We start from the raw sequence: 11,654 nt of genomic DNA, 5'->3' as shown, positions 1-11,654 counted from the left end.
AGGGCATCATCCGATCCAGAACTTGTTGTTGATGAGTGAGCTGCCTTGCCCGAGGACCCTTACCTCTTTATGGCCCAGCCAGGCCAGAGAAGAATGTGCCCTCTCCTTGTTTCCATGATAGTCTAGATCCGGTTTAGCGCTTGATAGTTACACTTTTGTTGGCATCCGATGACGTCGACACGCTGGGCTGGGTGAAAAAAGAGATTCCGAGAAAGTAGGTTTCATACAATAATATCGTAGTCTAAAGAGTGATGCATCAACAGGTCAGACAGACCGACCTTCCTCCTGCCCACTGGCCTTCTTCTGGCTTACGAAACTAGCTAGTGAAACTCTAGCTATCCGGGAATCCGCAACTAGAACTACAAAGCAAAGGGATGACTTGTCCCCAACAAAAGGTGCAAAGCTTGGGCCAGTTCCTGCTTAAACTCCAAACCCCATTGCCCTTCCTGTTATGGCACGCCCTCTATTGCCAGGTGCTTCATACGAGACTGAAACTGCCATATGCACGGGCGAAGAAAAGCCTCTCTCTGGGTCTGCGTCAACAAGTTCGAAGAACTTGCCTTTACTGCGACACCGACCACGGCCTTGGTGGTCCCCTCTCTTCTCTAGGCTACCCTACAGCGTCTTCCGATGACTTCCTTTCGTGCCTTGCTGTTCTGGTTCTGTTCTTTCTATAGGGCCTTCGTTCACCACACGGGTGATCACTTCCTTGGGCCGGATAGACAGGGTTTTCTCGTTTAGTGCTCCCCTTGTGCTTGTTACTGTTGTATAATACAGAAAGATCGTAAGTCAGAAGCCCGATCAAAGCGTGAAATCAGGCTCAGTGGCCAGCTAAGAGTACCTTCCTTTTTGAAAGAAGGTTTGTCCCATCCCAGATAGAAGAATGAAACTTTGACTAATTGAACTTTGGATAAAGAATTCGGCGAAGGTGGGACAGAAAAAGGTAGAAGCTTGAGTACCTCCTTCCCAGGTGCCTCAGACTCAGCAGCCAAGAAAGCTAAGCCAGCAGCAGCTGCGACCTTAGTCTTTCTCTCTCTTCCTGCTGCTCCAAAACCAGCTACTGAAAAAGGAAACTTGGAAGGGCGGGCAAGCACAAGCAAAGCCATTCTCGTTCACTCGTTATTAGTCACTCATTCCCATGCTGGTGGGCCGATCCTCGTCTAGCGGTGGGAACCGGCTGGTATGGATCAATTGCTTGCCCTGTCTCTCTTCTGTTCAACCATCGAGAATCCGCTGTTCTCTTTGCTCATTGGGTGGAATAATAGGCGAAGGTGAGCTGTTAGGCTCAATTGAATAAGGGCTTTGAGAAGCTCCGTTCCAGTTAGCACTAGTAAGACCGTATCCCGCTTTTCCTTCTTATTGATAGCAAAGGGCCTTCTAATTAGCGTGCTTAACCCGGCAAGATCCGAGATCAGATCTAGGGGATTTCCTGCTTACCCGCTATCCTTGAAAACAGACTTTTTTCCATTCTTTAAGTCCCGGAAAAGGCAAGGGCTCCAACTCCTTTAGGAAAAAGTGTTCCATTCCGGCCAAACCATGCATGCACGGGTTCGGGGAAGAAGTCTAGTGGCTTTCAAGGTGAAAGTGGCTTCTTTCAAAGTCAAACTTCCCTTCGCCGGCAACTCTTAGCAATACAGTAACTTTAAGAGTCATACGCAAAATCGGAATCTTCTTGATATCCCAATAGTAAAGATCTCTCCTCTACGCCGCTCTTCCCCTCTCTAAGCGCCTACGTAGTCGACTATCGCTAATGACTTATATTGTGTATCGCAATCGGACATCTTTCTGTAATTTTGACATCTTGCCCCTTTAAAAGGGGGAGAAACCGAGAAGAAAGGGATTTTGAGACAAAACCAAAACCACTGGTAAATGCCCACGGATAGGCGGAGTTCTTAAGACGAGTTAGAAAGGTAGGGTGATTTAGCGGAACAGGCATCCGTCGGCTGGATCGATAAGAGTGTGAGGAGGTGTATATGGTGGCTGCCCAGCCCCCAAAGGGGGATTAGTATTCGCTTGTCTTTTATCCTATCATAAGGCCAGGCCTCCATCAATGGAAGCAGCCGAAGCGAGTTACCCACTCCACTAATTGAGAGTGGCTAGCTTAACTCTGAAGAAGAGACCGAAGAAATGGCAATGGAGTGAGAACAGTATGACCCTTTGCTTTAAGGCTAGGCGGAGCCAAAAGCATTCTCTTAAGCTTAAAAGCAGCATTGACCCTAGTTAAAGAGGCCTTGAAGTAAAACGTCCAGTCCCCGATCCCGTTGACTGAGGACCAAGGCAAGCAGGGGAATAGATTGAAGAGGGTACTAAGGAACATAGCAATGAAGGACAGCGTGTTGGCGGGGAAAGGAATTAAAAAGGGGGAATCCCCCTTCTTGAAGAAGATTCAATCCGTGCGATTTTTAGCCAAACACTTCCGTGAGTGGGCGTGGGGGAGGGAGCTGGGTCCCTAGCTCATGTTCAAGCAGGGGTTTCTACGCCCGCCCAGGAATACAGATAAGGAAGTGCAGCCGAAGGTAATGCAATTGTGGAATTCCGTTAAAATAGAAAGCTTTTGGCCAGTTCAAGGTCAGTCGTGAGCTGTAGGCTCAGATAGTAGCGAACCAGAAGAAATTCCCGTAGTTGAATAAGGTGGACGTTGAAAACTTTCCAGCAGATAGTATGGAATACTCTTATCAAAAGACGAGCACTATACTCTTTCTTTAGGGCAGAAAGATGCTCACTCGGTTTCGGGCTGATGGACGGACGATTACCGTAAGCCTCCAGAAAGAAGACAGGGAGGGGATCGCTTATGAATTTAATTCTTTGAAACTACGCGGACTAAGAATCCCTCTATTTTTATATCTTTTATTGGCGCTTCTATAGAATAGAAAGAAGGAGTTGTCACCCCTCGTCAAAGTACGCCCAAAGACTTATCTGAAATTCCTTTAAGCAGAGACCCTTTTTCTGTGAGGGGTCGTAGGCTAGTCTTTCAGTAATTTCCGAGGAGTCAATTCTAAAAGTTCTTTATTGGTTCACGAACACGACCCGGCAATCGTAGACCCTTCCTCTAGTTAGTGACTTGGCTCCCTTCCTTCTAGTCACTGCTAGTAGGATAACATCTATTAGTCCCTTCTCTTCCTTCTCCTTTTGCTTTCTTTCTGTCTTCTGATTGTTGGTTCATAAAGGGAGTGCTCGCTACTATAAGACAGCTCTGCATTCCTTCGAGGCAATCGTAGCCAAGCTCTGAGACTATTCAAGCTAGTGTGGTAACGATATTGAGGAGGATACCTAGCTAGTCTTGAACCAGAGCAGGGAAGTGAAGCCCTCGATTAGCAAATAGCTATATATGTCTTGGCCTCAGGAAAAGACTTCCATCTACCAATCAGCGGACCGGAACTCCCAGGCTCTGTCTTTAGCTCCCTCAGCATCTACTATGTGTTTTCCGGGTGAATCATTTAGAGTTCCTGGGGAAGAGGTGTAATATCCCTTTAACCTGAGAGTGGCTCAAAGCCTTTTGTAGACAGGAGGGCATCATCTAGGTTGGAAGTCTCCATTCATTGTTAGAGCTGTTGGAGAGCTTTAGAGCTCAAGGTTCGTCAAAGTCTTCTGGTCTTCCATCGGGACTAGTTCCGGGGTGGAAGTGACTCTACCGAACCCTTAACCTCGGTACAAGAAAGAAAGGGGAACCATCACTCTCATAGGAGTAAGGGTGCTTCTGCAAGGGAATCATCAATCCAAAAAGGCGAAATCCAGTTTTCTTTTGTCCTACTTTTATGAGAAATTAGATGGGGATTCCAATAGAAGCCCTTCCTTTTCTGTCTCTTTGTGACTGTGAATTGAATGAATAAACAGATGAGTTCGATTCAAGCATCCGAACAAGAATGCCAACTGGGTTCAGATACCCCAAAGCCACAAGAAGGCACTTAGGATTTATTCTATCCCGGAGGAGGGGTCTCATTCGACTAAAAAGTCTTTATCGTACAGATTCATTTCGATCGATTCTTCCCATGGAAGTGAAATATGCATATTTATTAGTTATTACACGATGCATTCCTCTGGTAACATGTGAATTCAGCTTTCCCTCTCCGTTGAATGAACTAACTACGGGCTGCATTCGTCTCCCGAGCCAGAAAGCAAGACAAAATGAGGGGTCGGGTCGATGGAATATCCCTGCTGTTTCAGGAAGCGACCTGTGCGTAACAAAGGGCTTTCTTCATGACAGGGTTGGATTCAGTCTAGGGTTCATCATGAAATCGGGGTCCTTACCTCAGCTCTTTCGAAGGTGTTGGGTACGTCGGGAGACTGATCCTTCTACTTTTGCTGCAGCTGTTGTAATTGAATCATCATAAGCTGGACATTCAGAAAAATAGGTTGCTCTTGTGTGAAAGAATAAGCTTCTATTACTTTCATCTCTGGCTATTGAGCCAAGTGGAAGGAACTCTTACTGTTATAGAATCCGCTCTTACTGGTCTCCTAACCGGTGCTAGTGAAAGCAAATAACATAGTTAAAGAAGAAGAAGAGAATGTCCTGAGAGAAGGAAGACAAGATAAAGAGAGTTTTTTGGTAGCATCCGATTTGTAACTACTCGTATCAGCTCACCCAGTAATTAGTGCTTTAAAGAAAGCTCCGCCCTTTGGCACGATCATAGACGACCGATTCGAACGAAGACGATAGAGGGGATAGATGACGACCGAGACGACAGAAGGGATCCGCAAGGATCGTTACGAGCGATTAGGACCCATACCAATAGACTCCCTCTTCCCCTATTCCTGAACCCCAGAATTAGACTCACGAGCCGGGTGGCGGGAGAAAGCATTTAAAGAAAAGAGACCCAGGCCTTTTATTCCCGATTCGCTAAACAAGAGATCAATTCACTAAGCGGGCAGCTAAAAGGAATAACGAGCAATCTTCGCTCCTGTGGGAGTCGAACCCACCGCATAAGTGCCTGGTTCTACCAAAAGATGAACTAAGGAGCCATAAACCCCAACTTCAAGACCTTCAAGAAAGGAGGCATTTTCGGGGACTAGCCTCCTTCCTTCTTACTCGTCAGACAAAGCAAAACAGAAACAAATCTAACAATTGAAACGAGCAATCAAAAGCCATAAAAAGAAAAATCTCTCATTCGCCGTGAAGGAAAACTGAAAAAAGCCAATAGATGACCTTTGCCTTGGTTATTTAGAAGATGGCGGAGTTCGCCGCATGACATCATGGAGCCAATGAGCGTTCATGTCATTATTTGTCCACGTCTTATTGGTAGAATAGTTCTTCAGAAAAGCAAAAAGTTTACGTAGGACATTTACCTTGGCTGAGGACTTCTCATAAAAAAACTCCTCTTTGGCTATCTCATGCGCCGCCCCCAAGAAATCAAAATCCGCTCTACCTCGAGAGCAATATTTCCCACAAAAGCCCATATTTGAGCAATAGGTGGAACAAAATTTCTTTAGAAGAGCTACTATCTTTTTTCTTATGGCTTTCTGAAGCCGTACCCTTTCTTCGGGGTCATCAACAGAAGAGGAGTCATCCTCTGAAGAGGAGTCATCCTCTGAAGAGGTGTCATCGTCTTCCGGAGAACCGGACTGGGCGGGCCCTGGCTCGCGTGAAGTTGAGGCATCGTTCCAATCAATCCGTTTTCTTTTATGTCCTTGCATAAAATTCAGATAGAATTGAGAAATAAAAAAAAAGAAAAAAAAAATGAAAAAAAGACCTAAGAAAACAAAAAAACAATCATTCTGGGTGTAAACTAGTTGGATGCTTATCTTACTCGTACTCGTCGAGAAGTTAGCTGGGAATGTAGGCATTGCTCTTTGTTTTGTCTTTCTTCCTCTTCTTGTTCTATTGATCAAAAGCCCCCCTTTTCCATTCATAGAGAGATCAAATCGGAATACGGATGAGATCAAAAATGCCATCATTAGGGCAAACGATGCAATAGCTTCGGTTAGAGCAAAGCCCAAAATGGCATAACCAAATAATTGTTTAGCCAAAGATGGATTTCGCGCCACGGAATGAATCGAGGAACTAAGGACGTTTCCAATACCGACAGCAGCTCCCGCTGAAGCAATTGTAGCAGCTCCGGCACCCATTGATTTTGCACCCTCTAACATCTCGAGTTGAGAATTCTCGTCACGCTTTTTCATTCACGATTTTCTCTTCTAGATTCCTCGTCGATTCTTCCCCTCCTTCCTTATGATCTTGGACATCTCACTTGGAATGCAATGCATTCTTTTCGATCTTGTACCCTATGTAGGCTTGCTTCGCTCTATCTCCCGTAAGCTCGTGACGCTTAACGCCCAGTCATTACGATGGGACTCGTTGGTGACTGCTCTCATTTATCAGTGACTAAACAACTGAAACCTACTAACCTCTAGTGACTAACCGCAACCATTTACGAGCCTCCCTATCCTTTAAAGCCGGAAAAAAAGGATTTTTATCAAACCAAGCTGTCTAGTAGGCTCAGTAGTCACATTGCTTAAAAAGCTTTCTTTGATGGCACACTTCCTATATATCTATCTCTCTTCTTTATCAGCTGCATGCTATAGGCACGTGTACATCGCCGCGTCGAGCCACTATATACGCAATTTTCGGTTCAGTTCCTTTCCGTTAATTCAATATCTGTCTGCCCTTCTATTGAATGAAGGAATTGGTCCATTCTGTGGCCAATATTGGGGATTCGCCAGAGTTTACTCCTGCTTCTCCTCCACACTGAACAGCTGGTAGAATTGTGTCGGAGGAGATAAGCATAAGACTTGTCTCACCCTTGGTGGGATCCTTCATCGGTGCGCAGGCATTGGCTAGTTCGTGAACGCGTATCTCCGTGTCCTTAGGTAACGGGGATGGAGGTCTTGATAAATTGCAGTTCTGGTCCTTACACACATCTGTATGTACCCCGTTACTTGCATCGCAGTCTTCTGCATGTCCATCTTCGATTAGCAGACGACTGTCGTTCCTGGTCACTGAGGCAGTTTTTCTCCATACGTTGATTGGCTTCAAGTGCCAAAGAAGGCATTCTAGAAGCCTCTGGAATGGCAGTTGAATTGGTGATCAGCCTATCTTTTGATTATGCCTTTGGAGTGCCTAAAGACAAGTGAACGAAGTGGCCCTTAGGTAAGGGACCCCCTGAGTGGACGGATTCCAGGAAGAGTTGAAACCGCTTACTCGTGAGTGAGGAGGGTCCGAGCTCAGCTTGGATATAGAATAGAAGTTCCACATCGTTTTGACTCCTAGACAAGAGTTCTCTTAGAATCCCCTTACAGAGTGGATGTCTTTGGGGTGAGGCATGAAAGGAGTAGGGCCACGGTTAGCAAACTTATCCGGCAGCGGTAAAGAAAAAGAAAAAAAACTGGAGCTTTCTACCTAAACTTCAATCGGTAAACTATGTACTTCAACTTCAATGGATAAAACTACTTATCATACTAAAAGAACTTCTTTACGAAGAACTCTATTTTTCGAAAGTGGAATGCCAATCTCGATATCTCGAATAGGGTAAGCCCTTGAATGAGAGCTCGCGTCAATTACATCGACCCTCGACCGTAAAGACTTAGTTGCTAATGTTCTGGTCTTCAAACAACTCGTTCGACTTCACGTCTAACCGGTCGAACATGTACTGCTTCTTTCTATTATTGCTTTGGTAAGTGAATAAGCTGTCGTATCAGCTGTGATGTTATCAATTGGCCTCAAATAGCCTTGGGATCTTCGGAGCTGCTACTGCTATCGAATCAGTTCGGATGACTAGAACTCCTTGAATAGGGAAGTGGCGGGTAAGGCCAGTTGGCGAATCTAGCTCTTCTCTTAGACTCGCTCCAGGTATTACACTCGTTGGTGTGGGTGCTTTACCTGAGTCTATCTCTTCAGGTCTGCCTTCTAACTATAACAACTATCAAGTCGCCTTCGCTACTCTCTTTCTTCTTTTTTGATTGAAAGCGCGTACTCTCTTCCAAAGAACATGAACTGAAAGCAGCAAGCTTTTGCCCTTGCGCCAGAGGAAAGGGAAGGACAGGAGGACGGGTGCTATTACACGAGCTAACTAACCACCAAAAGAAAGACTGGTTAGAAGCATTTTAAGTCACCTAGCTAAGCTTCTTCCTTGCCTAGCTCCTATGGACTGGTTCATGGCGTCATCTCCAGTGAGTGCAGTGAAGGACTCTCGCCTCACCTTTGACTTATGGCATCATCGACTTGCTTTTCATCCTAATCTCATCCACTGAAAGGGGGGGCCGGTGCTGCTTTTGCCCTTGCGCGGTAGTAGGCTAGAGAGGCGGTTCTCGTTAGATAGGTAGCTGGATCGTAAGAAAGAGGCTTTTGGCTTCACCAGGCGCGGAAGCTGAATTAAGAAGATAGGTTGCCGCTGAAGGCCATTATCTCAAGCTTAAAAGCAAATCGTAGCTCCCTGTTGTTAACTGGACTTTTAGAGGAAGAATTGAACAAAAAGAGAAGGAAAGACTTCGAAGTTGAACCGATAAAAGCAGACGAAGCAAAGGGTGCAAGTAATTAAGCTTTTGCCGTTTTAGGTAGCCTAGAAAAGGAGATTTCTTCTTTATAAGGCATGGCATCCGGTCGGCCCGTGTCTGTTTCCTTAATCTCTGTCCTCAGTTCTCTTAGACTCGCTCCAGGTATTACACTCGTTGGGGTTCGTTGGATAGATTCTCCCTAAATCTAGCTCTTCAGGTAATTCGTTTTGGATAGTTTGATAATATCGGCATACCGAACGAGCGGAATGAAATGAAGCGAGCATAAAGAAAAGGCGAATAAACATCCTTTGCTCCGGGATCAAGTACGAGGCTTGCTTTTCTCTTAGTTTCCGTGCCCACGTCTCCTACTACAACTAATAAGGCCGATTCCAACTCCTCTTTAAATACTTTCTTGCCGTCTCCGCTTTCGTATAGGGAATACGTCTTTTCCAACTCTAACTCCTATTCCCTTGCTCTTGCCCCGGGCTTTCTCTAGCTTCTCTGCTTTTAGGGAGAAAGCCCCGACTTGCCCCCCATAACTACTTCCCTAAATCTCTTTCTGAGGGAATCCGCGTCTTCGTTCTAGAATCTCTCATCTGGTATCGATGGATGGCATCCGAAGCGTATGGGATTACCTTTCGGAAGGTAGCTTCATATAGCACCCAAAAAGAATCTAATAAAAGGAAGGCGCAGGATAAGCTAGAGCTGAGCAAGCGCCAACCAAGCAAGGCTTAAGGCAGAAAGAAGCCCATTCGAACTACCTACCGCAATCTGCTAATCCACTACACACCACACACTCAGACGACTAGCTTGAAAGCTTTCTTCCCCCATCGAAGAGCCACGTATCCAGGGTGATTTATCCAAGTCATCACTGTTTTTATCAAGGTGTGGCCACGGTCTCAATTGGGTCAGTGTTAAGTATGTCCAAGCTTGACAATAGCATTGGAGATTTTGAGTCCCTCGGAACGCAACTCCCTTATGAGGTGGAAGACAAGACAGACGGATTCCACTTCATAGGTACCGTTCACGTCACGCGAAGGCTCGCTCAGAACACGTACCAAGCTTTTATTAGAAAGGAACAAACAGGAGTGCTCCACTCCGAAAGAGAAGGATTGAAGAGAGGGCTGGGCAAAACGATTCTAGAGTTGATGCCGCTTGAACTAAAGGAAAGGAAATTGCAGTTATGCAAAGACGGGCTTTTCTAAAAGGATTGGAACTAGGCCAATCCCAATCTCATCTATTGCAGCAAAGAAAGAAAGAGGAGAGGAGTGATAGAAGTTGACTATTTCAACGAATTGGTACCTACGCTTCCTCCATTATCAAAAGAAGGCGGGGATTCCCTCATAGCAGAGGCCACGTAAACGAAACGAATAGGTACAGTCACTCCAACCTTTAGCGAGGAGGCCATCCAAATGGCATCCGAAGCGGGATCTACGACTTACCGATTTGTTGTCAAATGGCATCCGAAGCGAACTACAATCAATCCTGCCATGTTTCAGCCTATCCTTCGCTTCAGGCCTCCCTGGTAGAATCTCCTTCCGATCTGGATCAGTTACACGCTTCCCCCCAGGGGTTAGTGTTGCAAGGTTGATGGACCTGAGAGCCGAATCCCTTCCCGTCTTCGTTTAGCAGCGAACTCAAGGATGGCCTTTATGTATGAGCCGAAAAGGAATCTATTGATTCTCTCCCAATTGGTTGGACCGTAGGTGCGATGATTTACTTCACGGGCGAGGTCTCTGGTTCAAGTCCAGGATGGCCCAGCTGCGCCAGGGAAAAGAATAGAAGAAGCATCTGACTACTTCATGCATGCTCCACTCGGCTCGGGGGATATAGCTCAGTTGGTAGAGCTCCGCCCTTGCAATTGGGTCGTTGCGATTACGGGTTGGATGTCTAATTGTCCAGGCGGTAATGATAGTATCTTGTACCTGAACTGGTGGCTCACTTTTTCTAAGTAATGGGGAAGAGGACCGAAACATGCCACTGAAAGACTCTACTGAGACAAAGATAGGCTGTCAAGAACGTAGAGGAGGTAGGATGGGCAGTTGGTCAGATCTAGTATGGATCGTACATGGACGGTAGTTGGAGTCGGCGGCTCTCCCAGGGTTCCCTCATCTGAGATCCCTGGGGAAGGGGATCAAGTTGGCCCTTGCGAACAGCTTGCTGCACTATCTCCCTTCAACCCTTTGAGCGAAATGCGGCAAAAGAAAAGGAATTTCCCAAGCTTTATGGGTGCTCCAACTGATTGTTCTCTCCACCTCTTTGCCTTTCTGCTTATGAAAAGAATATGGCAGAGAAAAACAGCAATGTATTCTTTTCGATCTTATACCGTAGTACACTGAACGCTAACCCAATATCGACTAAGCTTATTCCGCTAAGCCGAACATTAGACACAAATGGAACAATGAACACTTTCTTAATTTAACCAGTCGCCAAGAAAGGGAGAGACCTTCGATTCCCTGACCAAGACTAAGGCGGCGGGAGCTCAGCCTAGAAGAAAGACACAAAAGAGATAGAATGCTTTTCTTCTCTTAGGATTTTTCTTGAAAGAGGTGGTATTAGTTATGAAAAAAAAAAGAAGACCACCAAGTATAATGCAGCATAGACCACCCCGAGTCCCATTGAAGCAGGAGTTGCTAGTGTAATTCCCGCTTGTGGAAGTCTTAAGCACTGTCATTCGTTCTGCCTTCCATTTCTATGCAAATCCCTGAGTGCTCGTTCCCTGGCTCTAGCGAACCAGTAAACTTCCTTCCCAGCCAGGCATTCCCTCTCTTCTTCTTCCTCCCTGACTTCATACTCGCTCTAACCCAACAAAAAGGGCAGGGCTGACCTTAGAACTGGATGGCTGGCAGAAGGAATGGAAAGCGCTTAGCTTAAGACTCAAAATGCATGACTGGGCACTAGGCGGGATGGAATGGAACTGCCACGGGCTTAGAGTATGACTAAGATATAGTTCAGCTTACAGGAAACTGGCTAGCGGGGAACGAAGTCGCCCTAAGCAAGGAGAGGAAGGAGCAATGGATGTAAGTAGGACTGAGACTAGTCACTATTCTGACTATTTGTTTAGGGATAGGGGAAGAAAGCAGTGACTGGGGTGAGCTTGCCCTTTGAACGGCTATTACTATTATTAGAGTCAGTAACTATTAGAATAGTCTATTTTCTAGCTATCTTATAGCCTATTACCATGATCTTATACTTATAGGTTTGTCCCCACCAGATAAAGAAATGTC

The 11,654-nt window shown here is 45.8% G+C and overlaps 1 protein-coding gene across 1 annotated transcript; it reads right to left on the bottom strand.

Annotated features, from left to right (window-relative positions):
• Nucleotides 1-4,552: 4,552 nt before the first annotated feature.
• On the bottom strand, nt 4,553-10,866 carry LOC113777754. Its single transcript, XM_027322943.1, has one exon. It carries the CDS (start codon nt 6,115-6,117, stop codon nt 5,155-5,157), a length of 963 nt encoding a protein of 320 aa, XP_027178744.1. The 5' UTR covers nt 6,118-10,866; the 3' UTR covers nt 4,553-5,154.
• Between the last annotated feature and the right edge of the window lie 788 nt (nt 10,867-11,654).

This window comes from Coffea eugenioides, chromosome 7 (assembly GCF_003713205.1).
Source record: "Coffea eugenioides isolate CCC68of chromosome 7, Ceug_1.0, whole genome shotgun sequence".
Lineage (NCBI taxonomy): Eukaryota > Viridiplantae > Streptophyta > Magnoliopsida > Gentianales > Rubiaceae > Coffea > Coffea eugenioides.
The sequence above is the reverse complement of the archived record's forward strand: the minus strand, read 5'-3'. Positions and strand labels throughout refer to the sequence as shown.

Excerpts from the sequence above, each read along its gene's own strand:
- LOC113777754 (XM_027322943.1), bottom strand. The coding sequence starts at position 6,117 with ATGAAAAAGCGTGACGAGAATTCTCAACTCGAGATGTTAGAGGGTGCA.